The following is a 25223-nucleotide window of genomic DNA, read 5'->3' on the forward strand; positions in this document are numbered from 1 at the left end:
CTTTCTCTCTCTGTCTCTCTCACTGTCCACTCTGCCTGTCAAAAAAAAGGGCCATTAAAGAAGGGTGCACCTTTCTCTGAAGGGAGGATAGAACTTCCACTTTGCTTATGGCCGTGTCCAAATACTGATGGAGTCTGTGGTCACAAAAGGCTTCCATACCCTTGGGAGCTCATGGCAAGAGACTCAAGTGATCACTAATGTCATAAATAAGAGTGTTAATTGTTAAATGAACAACGGAAGTCACTGTGCACTTACTCCCCATGTGGGACCTCTGTCCTTAATGAGTTGTACTATGAGAATTAACTTCAAAACTTGTTCTCAAACTGTACTTTATATGTTGTGTGTGTGGATGCAAACTGTTGAAATCTGTACTTAACATAGAGTGAGTCCTCTCTATATAAAGTTAAACTAAAAATTAATCATAATGAAGAAGAGGATGGGAGAGTGAGTAGGAGGTGGGGTGTGAGTCAGGGTGGGAGGGTGTATATGAGGGAAAGAATGACTATATTCCTAAAGTTGTACCTATGAAAAATGAATTCATTAAATAAAAGTTTAAAAAGTCCAACTTTCTTTTTGTATCTACATTCAGGAAGGCAATGATTTCCAAAACTTTCTAGAATTTCTAGATTTTCTTATTTCTAGAATTCTAGAAAAATTTCTAGAATTTCTTATTCCAGCTTATAAGCAGTATTTTTAAAAAGTCTTGATGAAGGTGCCGGTGTTGTGGCATAGTGGATAAAGCCACCTCCTGCAAGGGTGTCATCCCATTTGGGTGCTGGTTTGAGTCCTGGATGCTCCACTTCCAATCCAGCTCTATGCTAATACACCTGGGAAAGCAGTGGAATATGGCTCAAGTGCTTGGGCCCCTGCACTCACATGGGAGATCCAGAAGAAGCTCCTGGTTTCGGCTTGGCACATCCCTGGCCATTGTGGCCATTTGGGGAGTGAATCAGCAGATGAAAGATCTCTCTCTCTCTCTCTCTCTCTCTCTCTCTCTGTAACTCTGACTTCCAAACAAATCTTTTTTTAAAAAGTCTTGATGAAGATGTGAATCATATCCTTTATATAACCACAGTCTAGCAGCAATACTTGGTATACTAAGTCTCCTTCTGGTGGTTGAAATACCACTCATAACTGCTTTGCTGTATAGCAAAAAGCCTGATTAATGGTTTCTGCTTTTAAATTATCTGTCTTAGCTTTTGCTTTCAGAATTAAAAAGATCATCCCTTTTAAACAAGAGGATAGTAAACTCATATTCCTCAGCATCTATCATGAGGAATCTCAGTGTGCCTTGCCAGGGTGACATCTTTAGCTGAATTCTAACCAAAAGCAAACTCAAATTTATAATTATTTCCTTTGAAATATTAGATTCTGGGCATTAATCAACTCATCTAAATAGTGAATATTTTTGGGGCCTCATCAACTGCTATTTCCTGGTTAACTATGGGCAATAAATAAAATGCTCTCACTGGAAAAAACTAGAAATAAGATTATAGCATACTATTTTCACATCCCTCCAATGACTGGATATGCAAAGAAGAGAGATTTTTTTCCCTTAATCTTCTGTTTTTTTTTTTTCAGGTAATTTGGCACTCTTTTTATCTTATTTTTACTAGTTTTTGATTTTTACTAGTTTCTGATTGCTATCCTAAACAATGAACCACTCCTCTCTACATTCATATGAACTACCTTGTGTACAATACTTTAAACACCAAATTTCTCTCTAAAGGAGAAATTCTCTCCAAATTCTGAATTCTTGAATTACACTCAACTTGTATTTTTTTCCATGGGAAGAAAGGCATATGACAGTTTCTTCTCTTTTGCCAGCTACTCTTCTAAAGGGTAAGCAGAATCCTCTTGAGGGGTGATTCCCTTTTGCCCTTGCTTGTATACATATCCCATATGAATATATTTCCCTGAAAAACACACTAAAGAGTATTTTTTTTATTTGACATGCAGAGTGGACAGTGAGAGAGAGAGAGAGACAGAGAGAAAGGTCTTCCTTTTGCCGTTGGTTCACCCTCCAATGGCCGCTGCAGCCAGCAAGCTGTGGCTGGCGCACCGCGCTGATCCGAAGCCAGGAGCCAGGTGCTTCTCCTGATCTCCCATGTGGGTGCAGGGCCCAAGAACCTGGGGCATCCTCCACTGCACTCCCTGGCCACAGCAGAGAGCTGGCCTGGAAGAGGGGCAACCGGGACAGAATCCGGCACACTGACCGGGACTAGAACCGGGTGTGCCGGTGCCGCAAGGCAGAGGATTAGCCTATTGAGCCGCAGCGCCGGCCCCAAAGAGCATTTTCAAGAGAGCATCTGTTCTGTATGTCAGGGAATGCATTGTGTAGTTTAGGGACCCTGCTGATGTTCACTAAGACTAATAATAACTCTCAACAAATTAGGTATAAGAAGTATGTACTTCAACATATTAAAGGTCATATATGACAAACCCATAGCCAACATCATATTGAATAGAGAAAACTTGAAACTTTTTTCTTTAAGATCTGGAATAAGACAGGAATGCCTGCTTTCAGCACTTGTATTCACTGCAGTACAGGGCCACAGCAATACGGCAAGGGTAAGAAATATAAGGCATCCAAATCAGAATGAAGAAAGTCAAATTGTCTTTATTTGCAGATGGCATAATCATATATATGGAAAACTCAAAAAATTCCAAAAAAACCTGTTACATTTAAAAAATGAACTCAGTAAATTTGTAGCATACAAATTTGTGTGTTGATTACACGCGAAAATCAATAGTATTTTATTTATTTATTATTTTTAAAGATTTTATTTATTTATTTGAGAGGTAGTTTCAGAAAGAAGGAGAGACAAATGGCCACAACAGCTGTAGCTGAGCTGAGCTGATCTGAAGCCAGGTGTCAGGAGCCCCCTCCAGATCTCCCACAAGGGTGCAAAAGCCCAAGAACTTGGCCCATCCTCCATTGCCTTCCCAGGCCATAATCAGAAAGAGCTGGATTGGAAGAGAAGCAGCCGGACATGAACCAGTGCCCATATGGGATGCTGATGCCACAGGCAGAGGCTTAGCTTACTACTCTATGTGGCCCTAATAAATAGCATTTTATATGTTGATAGTGAACTGTCTAAACAAATCAAGAAATCAATTCCATTTACAATAGCTATGAAAAATAAAATCCTCAGGAATAAATTTAACTTGGTAAGTGAAAGTTTTTTATTTAATGAAGCTATAAAACATTCTGAATAAAATTTAAGAGGAGAGAAATATAGAAATAAATGGAAAGACATTACAGGTTCTGGAATTATTCTAAAATTAAAAGGATTAATAAAGTTAAAATGTGCATATTATCCAAAGAGATTTATAGATTCAATGCAATCACTATTAAATCTATATTATTCACAGGTAAAGAAAAAACAACCCCAAAATTTCTATGGACTCAAAAATGCCCCCAAATGTTCAAAGTGATCTTTATTTTTTAATTGTTGTAACTGTTCTATTTTATTATTTGTTGTTGGCAATCTCTTACTATGCCTAATTTATAAGTTACACTTCATCATAGGTATATTTGTATAAGAAAAAACTGCACTTAAAAAAGTGTTAACTGTGGTTTCAGGCACCCACTGGCAGTCTTGGAATGTGAAGCCCTGGATAAGTAAGGCCTGTTGTATTCTCATTATAAACAGGGATTTTGGCAGACTGGCCAGGGTGAAGAACGACCCAAGGCTTTGACCCCTGATCTCTAATCCCAAACACACAATAATTTCATCAGACTTTGAAGAAGGGGGACACCCTGAGATGCATCCAGCTGGAAAGCTGTGCTGTTTGATGGGAAAGGGTGCTCTGGTGTGTGTGTTGGAGAGTCCTTGGCTAGGAGGAAGCTCCAGCTGGTGAGAGGTGTCCTTGTGATGGGCATGTCCCAGCTGTGTGTGGCAGGCCAGTGTTCTGGTTAAGGAAAATGCTCCAACTGGGGGCAGTGTCTTGAATGGGAGCAGTGTGCCAGTTAGAGGGAGTGCCTTCATCTGCCTGGGAATGGTGTCTGGCTGACTGGGGTATGCCCTGGTTAGGGCTGTGCCCTTCCTGGTTACAAGCTCCTCACTAGGCAAATGCCTGTCTCTCAGACATGCACAAGGCAACACCTTTCCTTCAGTCCAAGCAGTCTTCACTAGACAGCTCCCTAGCACCACAAACACTATCTTAGATTATCTACTTCCTTCAGCCAGACCTGACCCTTCCATCCCCAGGACTTGAGAATCAAGAAGCGTAGGTTGCAATTGAGGCTCTCTGGTGGGCTGTGTGAACCCGAAGCATGGTGCTTCACCTTGAATTGAGTGGTCCCTCCTCACTGAGGGCTTAGTCTCATGGGAAGGTGCACTCCAGAAAAATTATCCTTCCAAGTCTGACATTGGTGGTGCACACAGATACAGGGAGGGAGAGGACAACTTCAGTGCCAAGCAAACCATTTCAGAGTTTTTTGTCAGAGACTTCTCTGTTGAGGTCTAAGTCAGCTATGGAGAGGCTGGGACCCTTAGCCCCATCAGGAGGCACACCAATTGCATAGTAGACCCTGTGGCTTGCACGGCTCTACCTGACCCATCTTCTCCCACACACACCTCTGCATCTCTGTCCCTGCCTTGGAACCGCATCTGTCCGTTCCCTGAATCCTTCTGTCTTAAGATATCCACATGGCTCTCTTCTTTACCATCCTTGGATCATAAATACCAACTATTCAGGGAAACCTTCCTTCTTCCTAGTTAAAAATGCCGCACCCAACAACTCCCTCACCCATTTTCCTTTGTTCTGCTCCACAGCACTGTGATCACCTGACACACCTATATCTTCATTGGCTATATCTGTCATGACACTAAAATATAATTCTGTTTTGTGCACCTTCATGCCTAGAACAATACCTGGCATACAGGGAACAAAGTATTTGTTGAATGAATAAATGAAGGCAAGGATCCCTTTACCAGGCAAACATTGTCCATAAACAGATTGTTAGAACTAGGCTATAGGAAGCCTTTTCATTCCAATTTGCAGGGTCAGTGAGACCTATCTTACCCTCGTATGGCCACTGAACACTTGTTCTGATTGCCACTGCTGTGAGCAGGTGACGTGCTGACATCGACATGCCACATCAGTTCTGAGAGGCACGTTCTGTTCTTGTGCACATCTTCTAATTGAACAAACTGAAGCAAAGTCACACAGCTGGCGAAAGACAGAGGTGGGCTTCAATACCAGGTGAGCTTTTCTTTTAGCTGGTAGGCCACACTGCCTCCAGCAGGTATTTTACAAATTGCTCCAGCTGTGGCCTACTTGTACCCAATGCCCACTTTCCCCTTGTCCCACAAGCAGACAAGTGTTAGCTAGGTTCATGACTTCCTGGAGGAAGACTCCATTTGTAATTACAAGGGAGGGCCAAAGGGCTGTGTGTTCCTCAAACAGCAGGAGTACAGACCTAGCAGACTGAGCAATAGTGAAAACTGAACAGCTGCCCCAGAATCCAGTGGGAGTGACATGCTGGTCTGGCTCTGACCTTCTGAATTGTACTGGAAATAAACATTTATACTATTGGTGTGTGTAAGGGGAAAGAGATGAAACACTCAATCTATCTCCTAATAGTCTGCCACTTTGATAGATAAAACAGCCAACACACCCTGTAACAGAGCTGGAATCTAGACCCAGAGTCTATCTTAACCACCTAGGTAATTCCTGTAGTAGGGCCAGGATGGCTGGCCAGGTCGTTTTACATCCTGCCATAGGGACTAGAACATCTCCCAGCTGCCCCTCTATGAAACACTGCTCTACAGAACCCTGCTCTGAGCTTTTCTGTTCTTGGGTTCTAGACAACATGTCTTCAAAATGTAGGAGATGCACGGAGTGAGCTTGAACCTTCAGTCTTGTTGGTCCAGGAATAAAGGATTCCATGGGTGGCAAGCACTTGGGCAAGCCCTCTCCCCCATGAGTTTTCTTCTAGCACAGGAGGTACAAACTTTGTACCTGGAGAGATGGTGCTATTCAAGCAGGCCAAGATGTGTAACATCAGGGAATGAGCACAGCCTCTCCTAGTGCTACTGGCACCTTAAATAAATGACAACCCCAAGACACAGCCTCCTCTGAAGGTGTATCCTTCAGCTGGCCTAGGGAAGGGAAGACACATGCAACTCTCTTAGCAAGAAGGGACTGGGAGGGGCGAAGATGGAGAGACAGAGCTGTACTCTCAGAGGTCAGAGGGCACTGAGGCCGGCCTCAGCTCAGCTCTATGATAAAGCATTTTATTTCCAGGTCCCACCAGGCCCCAGGTCCCTGTGCCCACAGTACAATGAAGAGGTAGACTCAGTTGGCCAGGGAGGCTGATCATCAAGGGGTAGGAGGGCCAGGCAGAGGACAAACGCACAAGGTCCCTGGGTTCCCCATCCCAGATCAGAGGTCAGCTGACTGGGAGAAGGCAATACAGAGGTCAGCTCCCAGGGGCCAGACTGGAGTCAGCACTACCACAGTTCTGCTCAGAGTTTGTCGGGGACACACAGGGATAGCCCAACAAGCTATACCCGGGGGGAGGATCAAGGTTCTGGTGGTGGGCACTGGCTCTTCAGAGTCCTCTGCCAAGTAGGGGCTGGTAGCGTTTTGTAGATGCACTGAGCCAGAAGGGAGGGCAGGGCATGGGGTTTAATGGCTTCCATCCTGAGGATTTGGCTCAGGAGCAACAGGTACAGAGCCCAGGGTCGCTGGTGTTGGCTGCTGCTGAAGAGTGACTCTGGTTGGACAGCCAGACTAGGCCCAAGAAGTGGGGGCCACCAGTCATGACCTCAGCTTCCTCCTGGGGTAATATAGAAGGCACCACAGGAGACAGGTCCCTGAGACAGAGCCCTGGGCCTGGCCGGGGACTCAGCAAGGCATGGTTCACGTAATATTGCCAATGATAACCGGGAGGGTCACTGTGGCTTCAGGTGCCTTTGAGGACACCTGGAAAGGATCAACGTTGAGGGTGAGGAGCCAGGGCCAAGGCCACAGGCTTCAGTCCCCCCTGCCCCACCAACACAGAGCCTGTAGGTAGCAGTTGATGTGGATGAAGCTGTAGACCAGCAAGGTTGACTGGGGTAAGGTGGACACCAGGATCTCCTCTTGTCGCTGTGTCCCCCTTCAGTCCTTGACTCCTGTACCCTCTACTTCTGTGATGGTCTTCAGGTCGCAGATCTAGAGCTTGACCTTATAGGACACTTTCTTGAGGTCTGGCATGCTGTTCAGGCTCAGAGGTTCAGGATATAGAACACATGGGCTGCACATGTGGTCCTTGGAAAAGTGCTGTCTCAATGGTGGCCCTCACTTGGTGCACACTCATTCTGAAAGGATGCTTGGAAGAGGTGGATACTGTGATAGGGAGCGCGAACTGAAAGGAGAAGCTGTACTCTCCAGCGAGCAGTGTCCGCTTTTCAGTCAGAGACAGGGAGCTGTAGAAGTAGGCCTCCACCACCTAGGCTGCAGGAGCCTGAGCAGGTCACCTGGATGACTGTTGCACAGGCCGGGGGGGGGGTGCCCCACCCCACTCTCAGCAGGGAAGAGCCTGTGGTTGGGGAAGCCTCCTGGAGGCACTCAGCTGTGGGTGGGGCCCATTCCCCTCCCACCAGCCTGCTCACCCCATCTGGGACCAAAATAATCTTTAGGAAAAAAGAAAAGGTCTGGAAGCATCATACTACCTGACTTCAAACTATCCTGTAGAACTATAGTAAGCCAAACAATAAGGTATTGGCATAAAAACAGACTAATAGATTAGCGGAAGAGAACAGAAACATCAGAAATAAGCACACACATCCACAGCCAAAAGATCTTAAACAAAGGTGCCTTTTATGTGTTTTTATACACACAGGGAAAGGACAAAAGTGATATTGGGGGACCAGTGTTGTAGATCAGTGGTTTAAGCCACTGTTTGCCATGCTGGCATCCCATAACAGAGTGCAGGTTTTAGTCCCAACTACTTCACTTCTGATCCAGCTTCTTGATAATGCATTTTGGAAGGCAGTGGAAGACAGCTCAAATATTTGGACCCCTGCCACCCATGTAAGAGACTGGTATGGAGTTCTTGGGTCCTGGCTTCTGCTTGGCACAATCCAGATTGTCATGGACATTTGGGGAGTGAACCAGCAGATAGAAAAAATGTCTCTGTCTCTCCCTCTATCTCTACTGCTCTACCTTTCAACTAAATAAATTTTCAAACACAAATGCTGCTGAGAAAACTGATTTCTATATGACAGAAGAATAAATTTAGACCTTTATCTCTCACTATTTAAAAAAAAACTCAGAATGGATTAAAGCCTTAAATGTAAGTCCAAAAAGTATAAAACTAATAGAATCAAACATGTAAGATAAAGCTCCATGACACTAGTCTAGGCAATGACTCTTTGGATATGACATCAAAAGCACAGACAACAAAAGCAAAAATAGGCACATTCGATTTCATCCAACTTAATAGCTTATGTATAGCAAAAGAAACAATCAACAGAGTGAAGAGATATCCAATAGAATGGGAGAAAATACATGTTCACCAGGCATCTAGTAAGTTGTTAATATTCAGAATATATAAAGGGTTCAAACATCTCAGTAACAAGAAAACTTGTTAAAAACTGTTTTTGGTCATCTAAATTATGATAACCATTATTGAAAACAGTACAGAGATTTCTCAAAAATTAAAAATAGAGGTACCATATGATCAAGCAATGTCACTGTTGAGTATATATTCAAAGGAAATGAAATTAGTGCATGGAAGAGATAACTGCACTCTGATTATAGAAACATTATTCACAATAGTCACAGTATATAATCAACCTAGGTGTCCAGCAAAAGATAAATGGATAAAGAATTTGTGATTGGGGCCAGCACTGTGATGTAATAGATTAAGCCTCTGGCTGCCTGCAGCGCCGGCATCACATTTGGGCACTGGTTTGTGTCCTGGCTGCTCCTCTTCTGATCCAGCTCACTGCTTATGGCCTGTGAAAGCAGTGGAAGATGGCCCAAGTGCTTGGGCCCCTGCACCTACATGGGTGACCCAGAAGAAACTCCTGGCTCCTGGCTTTGGATCAGCTATGACCATTGCAGCAATTTGGGGAGTGAAACAATGAATGGAAGACCTCTCTGTCTCTCTTCCTCTCTATGTCTGTAACTCTGTCTCTTGAATAAATAAATACATCTTAAAAAAAGAAATTGTGATATACCGACACAATGAAATACTATTCAGCCATTACAAAAGACTAAATTCTATCACTTGTGACAAAACAATGGAACTGAAGGATAATATGTTAAGGGAAATAATCTGGGCACAGAAAGGCAAATATTGTACAATCTCACTTGAATGTGGTATCTAAATAGTTGATCTCATAAAAAGTAGAGAAAGAACAGAGCTTGTCAGAGTCTGGGCGGTTAGTGGGGAGGAAGAGTAGGGAAATTTTGGTCAAAGGATATATAATTATGGTTAGATGTTCAAGAGATTTATTGCACACCATAGTGACTATGGTTAAATGATGATGATTGCTTGATTAAAAGCAATTTTCAACATTTTTTCTTATGTTTTAAATGTTATGTTTATTCACTCTTGAAAAATCCAGAGAGTGGCTAAGAGTTCTCACCACAAAAATGATAACTATGTGAGGCAATGCATTTGTTAGTTACCTAGATTTAATTATTCTACAAAGTATATATATTTCAAAATATCAGGTTGGGGCTGGCATTGTGGTGTGCAATGCTGGTACCCCTAATGGGCACCGGCTCGAGTTCTGAATACTACACTTACAATCCAGTTCCCTGATAAAATGCCTGGGAAAGCACTGGAGGACTGCCCAAATGCTTGTTCTCTGCACCCACATGGGAGACCTGACTGAAGCTCTTGGCTCCTGATTTCAGCCTGGCTCTGCCCGGGTTGTTGCGGGCATTTGGGGAGTGAACCAGAGGGTGGGAAGAGCTCTCTCGTTCTCTCCCTCTCTCTGTAACTCTGCCTTTCAAAAAAAATAAAATAAAAAATAGATCTTTGTAAAAAATAACAATGGGAATAGAAGAGGGAGGAGCGAGAAGGGTGGGAAGGAGAGTAGGGTGGAAAGTATCACTATGTTCCTGAATCTGTATATAATACATGAAATTTGTATACCTTAAATAAAATTTTAAAAAAAGCACAAAAAAGAAAAAACACATCATGTTGCACACAGTAAATACATACAATATTACTTTTCAATTTAAAAAATTAAGAAATTGAGTCATTTGAAATAAGAAAAGAAAATTAAGGTCTATAAAATATTATAAATCAGTTGCCTTTGGATTATAAAACTAAGGGTGATTTTTCCCTCTTTCCTGGTGGTCTTCTAAACTTTAAACACACATAAGAGTGTACACACACAGTAATTTAAAAAAAAGTCAATTTTACATGTATAAAAATATGAAAATGCAGCAATTTTAAAAAGAAAGATTATTAGAATCATTTCTGACTGTCTACCCTATTAGTCAAACTATATTTTCTTACTGTGCACCTAGTCTAATTTACTACAATTTCTCATTCTGATAATAATAGTATGAAGTCTTTGTTTCCTATTAAAGAAATTACATAAACATTGAATTCAAAAATGTTTTGTCAAAAGAATATGTGTTACTCTAAATTAAATTATTTAGAATTATGAAAGGTGGAAAAATGAAAATTCAATGTACTTTTCCTTTTTGAAATTCTTATTCAGTATATGTCAATAACACTCTAGAATATTTGATTAAATATTTTAGAAATTAAATATGCTAGAAAACATTGAGAAGGCATTAGAAAATGTATAGTTTTTTATTTTTCTATATAACTAGTTATACAGATTATGTCTCTAGTTAAGTTGTGAGAGGTTCAATAGTAAATGCCTGAAGTTGGAAGTTAAAAATAAAAGGTGAGGAAAAAAGTAAAAAAGAAAAAAAAAACAACAACACTAACTTGAGAGTACATGAAGAAATCCTAAAATTAAACCCTGTGGTTCTGGTGAGTGTACATTAAATATTTAAAATGAAAATATTGTGTATTGTCAATAAATAAAAAGTTTCTGTGATTCTAACTCAGACAATTTAAGGCACTATAATGTATAGTCTCTTGCACTATGATGTTGAGGTTCTGAAGGAAGTATTTCAAAGTCATTTTATATAATTAATTTTTACCATAAAATAATAGATGCTCATTATGAAAATTTCAGAAAGATACTGAACAGGAAACATTTTAGAAAGTATATAAATTCCCTCAATAATGATCTCATGGCATTACATGAGATGATAAAATATTTTAAATGTGAGAAAATATTTATGAAACAATGCCAGGTTAAAATTATGCAACACACAAATTTTACAAAAAGAGGATTCTAAAGTTATATTGTGTGTGTATGTATGTGTATGTACACACTTTTATACTTTTATGATTTCTCAATATTTCTATAATGGTAACACAAAATAATTGTGTGGAAAAACAGAAACCTTTTGTCAGCAATAGAACCTCACATCAGTGCTATGTCAGACCCTCTATTCAAAAGATCAGACAGAGGGGTCGGCGCTGTGGCGCAGCGGGTTAAAGCCCTGGCTTGAAGCGCCGGCATCCCATAAGGACACCGATTCTAGTCCCAGCTGCTCTTCCTGCAATCCAGCTCTCTGCTGTGGCCTGGGAAAGCAGTAGAAGATGGTTCAAGTTCTTGGGCCCCTGCACCTGTATGGGAGACCTGGAAGAGGCTCCTGGCTCCTGGCTTTGGATCTGCACAGCTCCGGCCGTTGTGGCTATCTTGGGAGTGAACCAGCAGATGGAAGACCTCTCTCTTTGTCTCTACCTTTCTGTGTAATTATGTCTTTCAAATAAATAAAAATAAATCTTAAAAACAAAAACAAAAACAAAAAACAAAAAACAAAAGAGGCTGGTGGCACGGCTCAATAAGCTAATCCTCCGCCTGCGGCGCTGGCAAACCGGGTTCTAGTCCCGGTCGGGGCGCCGGATTCTGTCCCGGTTGCCCCTCTTCCAGTCCAGCTCTCTGCTGTGGCCCGGGAGTGCAGTGGAGGATGGCCCAGGTGCTTGGGCCCTGCACCCCATGGGAGACCAGGAGAAGCACCTGGCTCCTGCCATCGGATCAGCGCGGTGCGCCGGCCGCGGCGGCCATTGGAGGGTGAACCAATGGCAAAAAGGAAGACCTTTCTCTCTGTCTCTCTTTCTCACTGTCCACTCTGCCTGTCAAAAAAAAAAAAATCAGAGAAAAAATAATCAAATTTTCATCAAATTAATAGAATCCAGACCTTTCTTCGCTATCTGTACGACCTCCAGCAAGTAAATTTAATCTCCTAGAAAAGCTCCATTCTTCAGCTATAACATATTAGGACTGTACTAGATAAATTCTTGGGTATTATTCAGTTCTAAGATTCTATAACTCAACAGGAGTATAGCAGGTGTTGCCAGAATCAATTATTTTTTAAAATTTTTGTTTCATAGGATTAAGGGGATAGTGAAAGAGAGGGTTAGAGAGCGAGAGAGCGCAACAGCCAGGAGTAGATCAGACCAAAGCCAAAAGCCCAAAATTCCACCCATGTCTCCAATGTGGGTGGCAAGGATCAAAGTACTTGAGCCATTATCTGCTACCTCCCAGGAAGTACATTAGCAGAATCCAGATTGGAAGCAGAGGAGCTGGGACTTGAATCTAGCACTCTGGTATGGGATGCGGGTATTCAAAGCAGAAACTTAACCAGCATTCCAAACATATTGCTCCTTCTCCAGAAAGCAAATTTTTTATGTTTAGGCTTCTAATCAATAAATCAAACTAAATAGTTTTAATAATACACTGTATAGAGAGCTCTCACTGAATTCAGAATGATACTCATATGTTTAAAATAAAATGTTTAATTTTTGCTGTGAACTTCCCATAGATTCTAACAATGCATACAGAAGTATAGGCCATACTTACACAGGTTGAGCTGTCGTACGAAGCTGGACATATTGTTATGTTTGAAGTATTTTGGAAGTACTTCCTTGGAAAAGATTTGTTCATCCATAATGTAGAAGCTCTGACCACTCTAGAAATAATGGAAGGAAAAAAAAGTAATTTACAGAAAAAAATGAAGTTTCAACACAACAACAATTCAATGACAATACATCAAGAACCAAAAACTGAAAGACTGATGAACATGTAAAGCCAAAAATCATTATCAAAATATCCTCCCATAAAGAGATAGAATACACTACAGAGAGTAGCCACAAAGAAAATGAATTGGATTTGACAACAGAAAAGGAAAATACATGTATATAATAAATACCATAATTTTAAAAATAAAGAAAATAAAATTAAGACAAAATATAAAATGGGAAAATTAGTTTAGCACATATAACAAGGGACTGCTTAACTATTAGCACACAATGAGCTGTACAAATTATTAAAAGACAAAAACTCCAGTAGAGAAAAAGTAGAAAAGTACATGAAAAGGCAAAAATTAAGATTTCTCAATTAAGATTTGAGAAAAGAGTATTCAAAATATAAATTAAAATAGCAATGAGGTATAATTCTTTGTCTATCAAATTGGCGAAGATTTAAAAATATATTAATCTTCAGTGCTGGCAAGAGTTCAGCTAAACAGGCAACCACACACTGTTGATGACAATTTAAATCATCTTAACCTCTCTAATATATGTGTTCAGGTACAACAATATTCACTCTTTGGCTTAGTAATTCCAATTCTAAAATATATAGGGAGTAATTATGGATATGTGTAAAGACCTACATCTATGACATGATAACATCAACTTATTAGAAAATATTGGGGAAAACTTGCAGGACATTGGCATAGACAAAGAGTTTTTGGGAAAGACTCCAGAAACACAGGCAATCAAATCCAAAATTGATAAATGGGATTACATCAAATTGAGAAGCTTCTGCACTGCAAACAAAACACTTAGTAAGGTGAAGAGGCAATTGACAAGAATGGGAGAAATTATTTGCAAACTCTACAGCTAGTAAAGGGTTAATATTCAGAATATATAAAGAGCTCAAGAAATTTGACGGGCCGGTGCTATGGCTCACTTGGTTCATCCTCCACCTGTGGCACCGGCAACCCTTATGGGCGCTGGGTTCTAGTCCCGGTTGCTCCTCTTCCAGTCCAGCTCTCTGTTGTGGCCCGGGAAGGCAGTGGAGAATGGCCCAGGTGCTTGGGCCCTTGCACCCGCATGAAAGACCAGGAGGAAGCACCTGGCTCCTGGCTTCAGATCAGTGCAGCGCGCCAGCCGTGGTGGCCATTTGGGGGGTGAACGAATGGAAGGAAGACCTTTCTCTCTGTCTCTCCCTCTCTCACTGTCTAACTCTGCCTGTCAAATAAAAAAAAAAGAAACTTGACAACAAGAAAACAAACAATCCAGTTTAGAAATGGGCAAAGGACTCAAACAAGCATTTTTAAAAAGAAGAAATCCAAATGGCCAACCGACACATGAAAAAGTGCTCAAGATCTCTAGCCATCAGGGAAATGCAAATCAAAACTACAATGAGGTTTCACTTCACCCCCATTAGAATGGCTTTTATTTAGAAAACAAACAACAAATGCTGGCAAGGATGTGGGGGAAAAAGGTACCCTCATCTACTGTTGGTGGGATGTAAATTGATACAGCCACTGTTGAATACAGTATGGAGATACCTCATAATCTGAATATAAACCCACCATATGACCCAGCAATCCCACTCCTGGGAATTTATCGAAGGGAAATGAAATCAGCATATGAAAGAGTTATTTGTATTCCCATGTTTATTGCGGCTCAATTCACAATAGCTAAGAAATGGAATCAAAACAAATGTCCATCAAATGAAGACTGGATAAAGAAATTATGGGATATGTACAACATGGAATACTGCAGAGCCATAAAAAATGAAATCCTGTAGTTTGTAACAAAATGGATGAAAGTTGAAAACATCATGCTCAGTGAAACAAGCCAGTCCTAAAGGGACAAATACCATATGCTCTCCCTGATCTGTGATAACTAATAGAATACCTAATAAGTAATAAATAGAAGTGAAATTAACACTTTGAGATGTGACAACTTTTTTTTCATACTATTTGTTGAACTCTTTACTTAATATAGAGTTAATAGTATATGTATAGGAACAGAGCTTTGGCGTAGTGGGTACAGTCACTGGCAGCCCATATGGGCACCGTTTCAAGTCCCGGCTGCTCCACATCCAATCTAGCTCTCTGCTATGGCCTTGGAAAGCAGTACAAGATGGCCCAACTGCTTGGGCCCTTACACCCATGAGGGAGACCTGGAGGAAGCTCCTGGCTCCTGGCTTTGGATAGGCTGTTGTGGCCAATTGGGGAGTGAATCAGCAGATGGAAGACCTCTCACTGCCTCTCCTCTCTCTGTGTAACTCTCACTTTCAAATAAATAAATAAATCTTTAAAAAATTGTATATGCATAAAGTGAATTGAAAATTGATCTTAGTAAAAAATAAGAATGGGAATAGGAGAGGGAGAAGGAAGAAGGGTAGGAGTGTGGGTATGGTGGGAAAAATGACTATGTTCTTAAAGCTGTATTTATGAAGTGCATGAAGTTTGTACTCCTTAAAATATTTCTGAGGAAAAAAAGAAGCAATCAAAGTATTTCTCAGGAGGTGAATGGATAAATAAACTTTGGTAACGGAATATTATTTTATCTAAAAAGAAATGAGGTATCAAGCCAAGAAAAGAGGTGGAGAAAACTTAAATGCAAATTACTAAGTTAAAGAAGTCAATGTTAAAAGGCTACATACTGTACAATTCAAACCGCATAATGAAGAGTCTTTAAAAAGTTCAAGCAAAATTCATACTAGGAAAAAAACTCTGGATGGATTTTGAAAAATATTTGTACCAAGATGAGCTTAATTTAATTCCATTTTACACTGACTCCTTAATACCCTTACATGGCATTTTGGAAAACAAGAATCTATAGAAACAGCAAAAGGATCAAAAGTTTATGAGAGGAAGTGATGAATACAGAACTCAGAGGATGCTAGAACAGTGAAACTTTCTGTTTGATAATATAATGATGAACGTGTCATTTTATATTTGTCAATTCCTATAGAATTCACAACACCAGCAGTGAAATTGAGTGAAAAAATATGGACTTCTCATGACAATGATCTATCAGTGTGGGTCTCTCAGTTGTAACACAAATTCCACCTTGTGTAGGATTTTGATAGTGATGGAGATTATGTGCCTGTTGAAGCAAGGAGTATAACAGGAAATCTCTGTGCCTTCTAAATTTTGCTGTGAATCTACATGTGCTCTGAAAAATAAAGTCTATTTAAAACAGAAATAAAAATAATAGCAGCTTGGAGTATCTTTAACGAGCACATTATCCTTCAAGTTTGAAATATTATTTGACTGAAAAGAACCTACATTTTCAACCAATAGGGGGAAAGGTTATATCATCTATGTCATTTTTGTATGATTGAATATTATGTAACCTTTAAAATGCAATTTGAAAAATAATTCCATTGGAAATGGTCATAATACATTGCTGTTTTAAAAATATATAAAATTCTATGCATTATGTAATATTTTGGAGTGGACAGTTGGTGTAACAGTTTAAATGCTGCTTGGGACTCTGGCCTCAGAATCAGCCCTTGAGGCATTCGGATCTGGCTAAAAAGCCCATGAAAGTATCTCAGGCATAGAAAGCCAAGACACTGTGGCAAAAAATGACCTAAATGAAAGATCTCTGTGAGTGAGATCCTGGTGGAAAAAAGAGGCCATCAAAGAAGGAGGTACCTTTCTCTGAAGGGAAGAGAGAACTTCCACTTTGACTATGGCCTTGTCTAAATAACGCTGGAGTTTGTGAACTCAAGAGGCTTCCATAGCCTTGGCAGCTCATTACAAGAGCCTTGGGTGATTGCTGATGTCATAAATAAGAGTTTCAATTGTTAAATCAACAACAAGTCACTGTGCAATTGCTCCCCATGTAGGACCTCTGTCCTTAATGTGTTGTACTATGAGAATTACAGGTTAAAACTAGTCTTCAAACAGTACTTTATACTTTGTGTGGGTGTAATCTGTTGAAATCTTCACTTAGTATAGAGTTGATCTTCTGTACATAAAGATGATTAAAATGAATCTTAATGAAGAATAGGATGGGAGAGGGAGTAGGAGATGGGATGGTTTGTGGGTGGTAAGAACCGCTATAACTCAAAAGCTGTACCTTCAAAATTTATATTCAATAAATGAAAGTTATCTATTATAAAATAAATGCTGCTTTGGAGGCCTGCATTTCACATTGGAGTGCCTGGGCTTGAGTCTTGGTTCTGCTCCCAATTCTAGCTTCCTGCTACTGTGTACTGTGAGAGGCATCAGATGATGGCTCAAATAGTTGGATCTCTGCCATGCAAGTGGGAGATCCAGAACTGAGTTCCAGACTTCTAGCTTAGGCCTATCCAGCTCTGACTGTTGTGGGCACTGGGAAATGAACCAGCATAAGAAATCATGCTCTCTGTCTCTCTGCTTTTCAAGTAAATATTAAAAAAATAAGAAAATTCTCAATACAAACAACTGCTTATAAAATACAGAATTGTATGCATTGTGTAAAATTTTAGTGTTTTAGCTCTTTCTCACAAGTAAAATTGCTTTTTTCTGGATTTTAAAGTGATATATTATCAGTGAAAAATGAATAGTTCAGAAAAATAAAAGATAAAAGTCATCCCCAAAACCCCACCCTCCAAAGGTAACTATTGTTAAACTTTTAAACAGCTTACATCTCCCTACATGTTGATACTGAACTATATTACCATACTTCAAAAGCTTCATGGAAAAATAGAATTAAAAGATAATTTTATTTTGGTGCAAAACAACTGAAATCCATGCATATTATTTTTCAGAGTACACCTTTTCTATAAACTTTTTGAATTCTCATATGTGCAGATTTCATTAAGTTTTGAACCAAATAAGTTCATCTTTTAATTCAATTTCCATAAAAATTTTAAATATCCTTGGTGTATGCAAATGGATGAAAAATATGAGTATACACTAAAATGGATAGTTACACATACACGCATATATATATGTATATATATATTTGTATGTAATGATGTATATATGCATACAGGCACACAAATATACTTACAGGCACACAAAAATGAAATTTTACTTAAGTAAAACAAAATTTAATATTCTGTCTTGCAAGTCTTATTTCTATAAAATGTATGAAAATAATTCAGGAAATCAAAGTTTTACTTCCCAGAAATAGTCAGTGCTTAACATTTTGGTATAGTTACTTAAGTCTATACTTTACAAATTTTTTATGAGTACATATCATATTTAGAATTTTAAAACACTTAAAATATTACTTGATTGTACAGAAAATTCAATTTTTCAGAAACTCAATTACAGCATAAAATAGTTACTATGTAATTACAACTCTGTTCCTAACAATATTAAAGAATACCTCATTACTGTTCACTGCTTTTATTAATCACAACTTGCCATTTTAGTTCCAGACAGCAAAAATATTGTAAAGGAGAATTTGGCTTCCTATTGGTCCTGAATTACCATGGGAAAAAAAATGTCTGCAGGGTGGACAGATGTATACATTTCTTTTTTTAAAGATTTATTTATTTATTTGAAAGTCAGAGTTACAGAGAGAGAGGAGAGGCACAGAGAGAGAGAGAGAGAGAGAGAGATCTTCCATCCACTGGTTCACTCCCCAATTGGCCGCAACGGCCAGAGCTGCACCGATCCGAAGCCAGGAGCCAGGAGCCAGGAGCCAGGAGCTTCTTCCAGGTCTCCGACGTGGGTTCAGGGACCCAAGCACTTAGGTCATCTTCCACTGCTTTCCCAGGCCATTAGCATACAGCTGGATTGGAAGTGGAGAATCTAGGACTGGAACGGCACCCATATGGGATGCTGGCACTGCAGGTGGAGGCTTACCCTACTATGCCACAGTGCCAGCCCAGAGCAATGTATTTGATGTGATGTGGATTTGGGGAATTTACTTAAAGATCAACAGTTTTAAATTACCATAATTAACTTGCTGACTAGAAAACCAACCAACGGTCAAAAACAATAGCTCTTAACTCAGACAGGCACTAGGTGGCACTATCTCCCATCCCACTCAAACAACAGTAGATGGCCTTTGTAAAAATGTTCTAAGTCCACTTCCATTTCACCTTAGCAATAGAGTTGTACATACCCAATTTCAATAACTAAGATACAGAGACTACTTAATACTGGAACGAAAATAGCCTTTTTTTTTCTCATGAGGCCATGACCAGGCTCACAATCCCTTTCACAAGACTAATGGCCAAAAATATATGAAAAAATGCTCAGTATTGCTGGGAATCATGTAAATACAAATAAAAATCTATGATTTGTGTGCTAACAGTCTTAATTTTACAGATAAATTGGTGGCAAGAGAGGTTAAGGAGCTTAGCCAAGGCCACACACAGCTAATAAATACCAGAGCTAGGATTTTTATCCCATTTTTTGTTATCATAAAAGTTAGTATGAAAATCAGTTAAAGTTCTTTTTTTTTTTTTTTTTTTTTGAGAAACAGTGGGAGAGAAAGAGATCCCATTTGCAGGTTCATTCCTCAAATGCCCACAATAGCTGGGACTGGGCTGCACCCAAACCAGGAGCTGGGAATTCAGCCCAGGTTTTCCAGGTGAGTGGCAAGAGCCCAGATACTTGAGCTATTACCTGCTGCCTTCCAGGGTCTGCATTAGCAGAAAGCTGGAGTGAGGAGGCAAAACTGGCTATCAAACCCAGGTACTCCAGGAAGGCACACAGGCACACTTTTTTTTCTTAAGATTTATTTTATTTATTTGAAAGGCAGAGTTACAGACAGAAATGGAGAGACAGGGGTGTGGTGGGGTGGGGTGGAGAGAGAAAGAGAAAGAGACTGATATTTCCTCCACTGTTTTCACTCCCCAAATGGGGACAGACACGGCTGGGACTGGACGAGGGTGAACCCTGTGCTGAGATATGGGATGCCGGCATTGCAAGTGGAGGCTTAACCTGCTGTGTCACAATACCGGCCTGACATAAGCATCCTAACTGGAGTAGTCCTTATAACACCACACAGGAGTTTTTGATGAGGAAAATAAATTTCCAGATATTTATAGTTTTTCTTAGGCCTTTTATATACGGCTGATATTTTCTCTTTAATAATGAATAAGCTTGCCCCTGATTACTGTAAAACACTAACCAGCTGAAGATAACTGCATAGAAAACAAGAGAACTTCTGTGTTATACCACCATAATTCTATTTACCAATATTTTTGAAGTAATTGTTTTATGACTATGTTCATGTTGGCCTCACATCTTGGGCTGTGAGCATCTAGAGGGCAATTTATTGTTTATGTCTCCAGGGTCTAGATCAGTGCCTGATACATAACCAGCGCTGAAGAAACATCTGCTGATGGAAGTGATTTTTGCTGCAGATCCCAGAGCCAAAACAGAATTAGGACGAAATTTCCTGATTTGGAGATATTTTATTATATTATAATATCTTTAGAGATTGATATAGTGAGGTTTTATGATGCCATGAAAAACATCTGCTTGATTTTGGACTAGTCATTTATAAGCATGCTATTTCTTCCAAAATGCCTTCTAAGTTAGGGATTCTGCATGGGAACCACTGCAGTTTTGTTAGAAAAATGCCTTAGAGCAGTGTGTTGTTAAGTGTGAAATAATAGGCTGGAGTGAGGGAGTGGTGGCTAGTGGTATCTGATGATTTCCAAGATGTAAAATTATGCCCACTATGGCCCATTTCACTTTGTGAACATAATGTCAATGATTGCACAGCTGGGAGATGAGCACTGGCTTTATGAAAACCATGAGCAGAACGAGCCCACTCTAGCACACCCCTGTCTACAAAGTACTGCTGCCATAATGGGCATATCTGACATGTCCTATATGACAAAAATCAGGCAGAGCCTATGAGAAAATTCCACTTTGTGTAAATACAGTATAGATTTTAGTAGACCTTGTGAAAAGGCGTTAAAAAGTTCATTGATTGTAAAGAGGCTTACTTAAGTTTCAGTGCTTTAAGTCAACAACATAATTTCTCTATTTTTTATTGTACAAATTTTCAAGTGCACAGAAAACCTGAACACCCATATTTCTACCATGTAGATTTTATGATTAATTTTTCACTCTATTTGCTTTATATCATATCTATCTATTTATCCATTAAACCATATAATTTTTGATGCATTTCAAGATGCTGATTCACTCTTATTTGTTTAGGGTCTTCTAGGAAAAAAAATAGGTAAAATACATCACTCAATGAGTTTCGACAAATGCATATACTTGTAACCCAAATACCACCAAGATCTCCAGCATTTCCAGAAAACTTCTCCACATTTGATTTTACAGCCAAACTTGCCTGTTCAACAAAAGTGCACTCTCTCTCTCTCTTTCTTTAAGGGTAAAGGGAGGTAGAGGGGATAGAGGGGAAGAGAAAGAAAGGGAGAGAGGGAGAGAGGGAGAGAAGGAAATCTCCATCCATTGGTTCACAAACCAAATGCCCACAATAGCCAGGGCTGGGTTAGGCTGAAGCTTGGAGCTTAGAACTTGGTCCAGGTCTCCCACTTGGGTGACAGAGACCTAACCACTTAAGCCATCACCTGCTGTCACTCAGGGTGTCGCTGGTAAGAAGGTGAAATTGAGAGTGTACGTGAGACTTGAGCTCAGGCACTTCAGTATCGGATGTGGGCATCCTAAATGACATTTTAATTGTTGCACCAAATGCTACCTTTTTTTTGGGGGGGGGGCACAGATTGTCAATATGACATTTTAAAAAAGATGTCCTTGGGGCTGACGCTATGGCGTAGCGGGTAAAGCCACTGCTTGCAGTGCTGGCATCCCATACAGGTACCAATTCAAGTCCCGGCAGCTCCACTTCCAATCCAGCTCTCTGCTATGGCCTGGGAAAGCAGTAGAAGATGGCCCAAATCCTTGAACCCCTGCACCTTCGTGGGAGACCCGGAATCAGCTCCTGGATCCTGGCTTTGGATCAGCCCAGCTGATTGTGGCCATGTGGGGAGTGAACCAGTGGATGGAAGACTTCTCGCTCTCTCTGGCCCTTCTTCTCTCTGTGTAACTCTGACTTTCAAATAAATAAGTCTTTAAAAAATAAAATTAAATTTAAAAATATGTCATTAAGCCTCAAGAACTATAATAAGGGCTGGAGCTGTGGTGTAGCAGGTAAAACCAACACCTGCATTGCTGGCATCCCATATGGGCACCAGTTGGAGTTCCAGCTGCTCCACTTCTGATCCAGCTCCCCGTTAATGTGCCTGGGAAAGCAGTGGAAGGTTGCCCAGATGCTTGGGTCCCTGAACTCATGTGGGAGACCGGGAAGAAACGCCTGCCTTCAGACTGGCCCAGCTCTGGCCGTTACAGCCATTTGAGAAGTGAACCAGTGGATGGAAGATTTCTCTCTCTCTTCCTTTGACTCTGCCTCTTTGTAACTCTGCCTTTCAAATAAATAAAATAAATAAACCTTAAAAAAAAACTGGATTAAAAAAATGGAATAGATCTAGAGAATGGATTCCAGTTTCCTGCTTGTGTGCTCTAGGGAGGTGGCAGATGATGGATCAAGTGGTTACTGCCACTCACAAGGAAGATTCGGATTTAGTTGCCAGGTCCTAACTGCTGCTTGGCCCAGCCCTGGCTACTGGGGGCAATACGGGGAGTGAACCAGCAGAGGGGGTATCTCCTTTTAAATAAATGGATAGATAGCTGAATAAATAAATAACCGTCATTTGCTGTTTTTATATTTTTCTGAGAGCAGTTCTTCAATAAACATGAACAGCTATATAGTATTTTATACTTCACAGTAAGGAATACTGCATCTCCATATCCTTTACAAATCAATTTTGTACATATTCCTTCACAAATGCTTAAGTTGAAGCCTTATAGGTAGAAAACCCCAGAGTAAGACACCAAAGAGTCTTAGCAAGATTCATTTTCTCCAAATTCTCTGAGTTGACTTAAATGCTAATTATTTTACATAAGGGTTTATTTTCTTTAGCTATATGTATTAAAAAGTGATGAATTAATTGATAATGATATCCAGCATTTCTTTCAAAATAGAGGTGAAGGAAAAGGTGTCTATGAAACAAGAAAAACCAAGAGATCATTATTACTGAAGTTGCCAAGGATATTTGAGAGTCCATACATAGCACTTTATATTTTTATGCTTAGTTTTTAATAATAAAAAGTTAAAACAATAGTTTTACTTTGTTTTGTATGGATATTTTTGCAAGGTAACTATTATTAAGTTAGGGGACTGGCCACGATCTGCTCTAAAAGACGCTGTAGGGTTCTGGAGTACCGAATGTTGGTGTTTAGAGACTAGCAAGAATCAGAACGCTAGCACGCAAGCTAAGGAAGCTAAGGAACGAGATTAGCAGTGCGTGCAATCTCTATAACCCCATGGAGTTTTTCTGTGGGAAGCAACCCCCAAAGCCTGGACGCGTGAGGTTCGCCACGAGAAAACTCTCTCAGAAGCTGAGAGAAAAGGAACGAGATTACCAGTGCGTGCAATCTCTATAACCCCACGGAGTTTCTCTGTGGGAAGAAACCCCCAAAGCCTGGATGCGTGAGGTTTGCCACGAGAAAACTCTCTCAGAAGCTGAGAGAAAAGGAACGAGATTACCAGTGTGTGCAATCTCTATAACCCCACGGAGTTTCTCTGTGGGAAGAAACCCCCAAAGCCTGGACGCGTGAGGTTCGCCACGAGAAAACTCTCTCAGAAGCTGAGAGAAAAGGAACGAGATTACCAGTGCGTGCAATCTCTATAACCCCACGGAGTTTCTCTGTGGGAAGAAACCCCCAAAGCCTGGACGCGTGAGGTTCGCCACGAGAAAACTCTCTCAGAAGCTGAGAGAAAAGGAACGAGATTACCAGTGCGTGCAATCTCTATAACCCCACGGAGTTTCTCTGTGGGAAGAAACCCCCAAAGCCTGGACGCGTGAGGTTCGCCACGAGAAAACTCTCTCAGAAGCTGAGAGAAAAGGAACGAGATTACCAGTGTGTGCAATCTCTATAACCCCACGAAGTTTCTCTGTGGGAAGAAACCCCCAAAGCCTGGACGCGTGAGGTTCGCCACGAGAAAACTCTCTCAGAAGCTGAGAGAAAAGGAACGAGATTACCAGTGTGTGCAATCTCTATAACCCCACGAAGTTTCTCTGTGGGAAGAAACCCCCAAAGCCTGGACGCGTGAGGTTCGCCACGAGAAAACTCTCTCAGAAGCTGAGAGAAAAGCTGGCCATGTTAAAATCATCCATACCACTTCAATCTAGGTACACTAAGCAGAAAAACTTCCATTATTAAGCAGTTAATAAAGGAAAAAGTAATCAGTGATCTCCCTAGTACGTGTTACGGCACTCCCGGCACTTTTGAGGAGAGGCGTTTCCATCCTGGGTAATGAACATTTTACACACGTGCAGAATCCTACGGGGTTATAAGAAACATAAAGGTGGAAAACAATGCTAGATTTTGGTGGAAACCATATAAAAATCAATGAAGAGATATTCTCATTTTAAGGGGAAACTTTAATGCTGGGGAAAACCCCTCTGCCTCCCTGCTTGTCCTTGCCTGGACTTATCGCACAATCTGGAAAAATCTTTTCTGAGCCCCACTCTTTCTCCGAACCCTGCTCCTTCTCCTCACAGGCATACCTCTCCCCAATTGGTTTACCTGGCTCCAGCAGACCAGTTCATCCAAGGCCGGGTCCTCCACTAAAGACCACAGTTTGGCAAGAAAGCTGGGAATGCTTTTATTCCAGGCTGCCTCCATAGCGCAGGACATGAAAGCGATCCTGTTCTGTGAAAACAAGATGGGCGTCGGTTGTGCGCCAATGCATGATTGGAAGTCGGTTATGACTTCACGCCAGCTGGAGGCGGGTACGAGATTACAATACTTAAACTTTATTGGCTGGTTAAGTTGTCACACTTTCAAGCCCAGGTAGCATGTGACTGTGAAGGAACTCTGGGTAGAAGAAAGCTTTTAAAGGGACAGAGAGAAATAGTCTTGAGGAAATACGTATATGGGGAATCGTTTTTTTTTTTTTTTACTTTGATTCCATTTGCTTATCTGGCTCTCAATATGGAATTAGCAGGAATTATTGAAGATTTTTGAACCCTGTCTTCATTCCTAGGGTCATTTAAAACTTGTGGATATGGCAGTATAAGGAATGGCATTACACAACATGCATCATGATGTTTCTTGTTTTGCTTTCAATTTTATGTTATTGACATTTTTATTTT

The 25223-nt window shown here is 40.5% G+C and overlaps 1 protein-coding gene and 1 pseudogene across 1 annotated transcript in view; both read right to left on the bottom strand.

Moving 5' to 3' along the window:
• Positions 1-24850, bottom strand: part of LOC103351887 (heat shock factor protein 3) — an 87992-nt gene extending 63142 nt beyond the window's left edge. The window contains exons 1-2 of the mRNA XM_051827140.2: positions 24655-24850; positions 12909-13017 (exon numbers count right to left, since the gene is read on the bottom strand). Of these exons, the coding sequence (XP_051683100.1) occupies positions 12909-13017; positions 24655-24765 (220 nt within the window). The 5' untranslated portion in view covers positions 24766-24850. The remainder of the gene's footprint in view (positions 1-12908; positions 13018-24654) is intronic.
• Positions 6431-11157, bottom strand: LOC127484932 (arrestin domain-containing protein 1-like; annotated as a pseudogene).
• Positions 24851-25223: the final 373 nt, after the last annotated feature.

This window comes from Oryctolagus cuniculus, chromosome X, assembly GCF_964237555.1.
Source record: "Oryctolagus cuniculus chromosome X, mOryCun1.1, whole genome shotgun sequence".
Lineage (NCBI taxonomy): Eukaryota > Metazoa > Chordata > Mammalia > Lagomorpha > Leporidae > Oryctolagus > Oryctolagus cuniculus.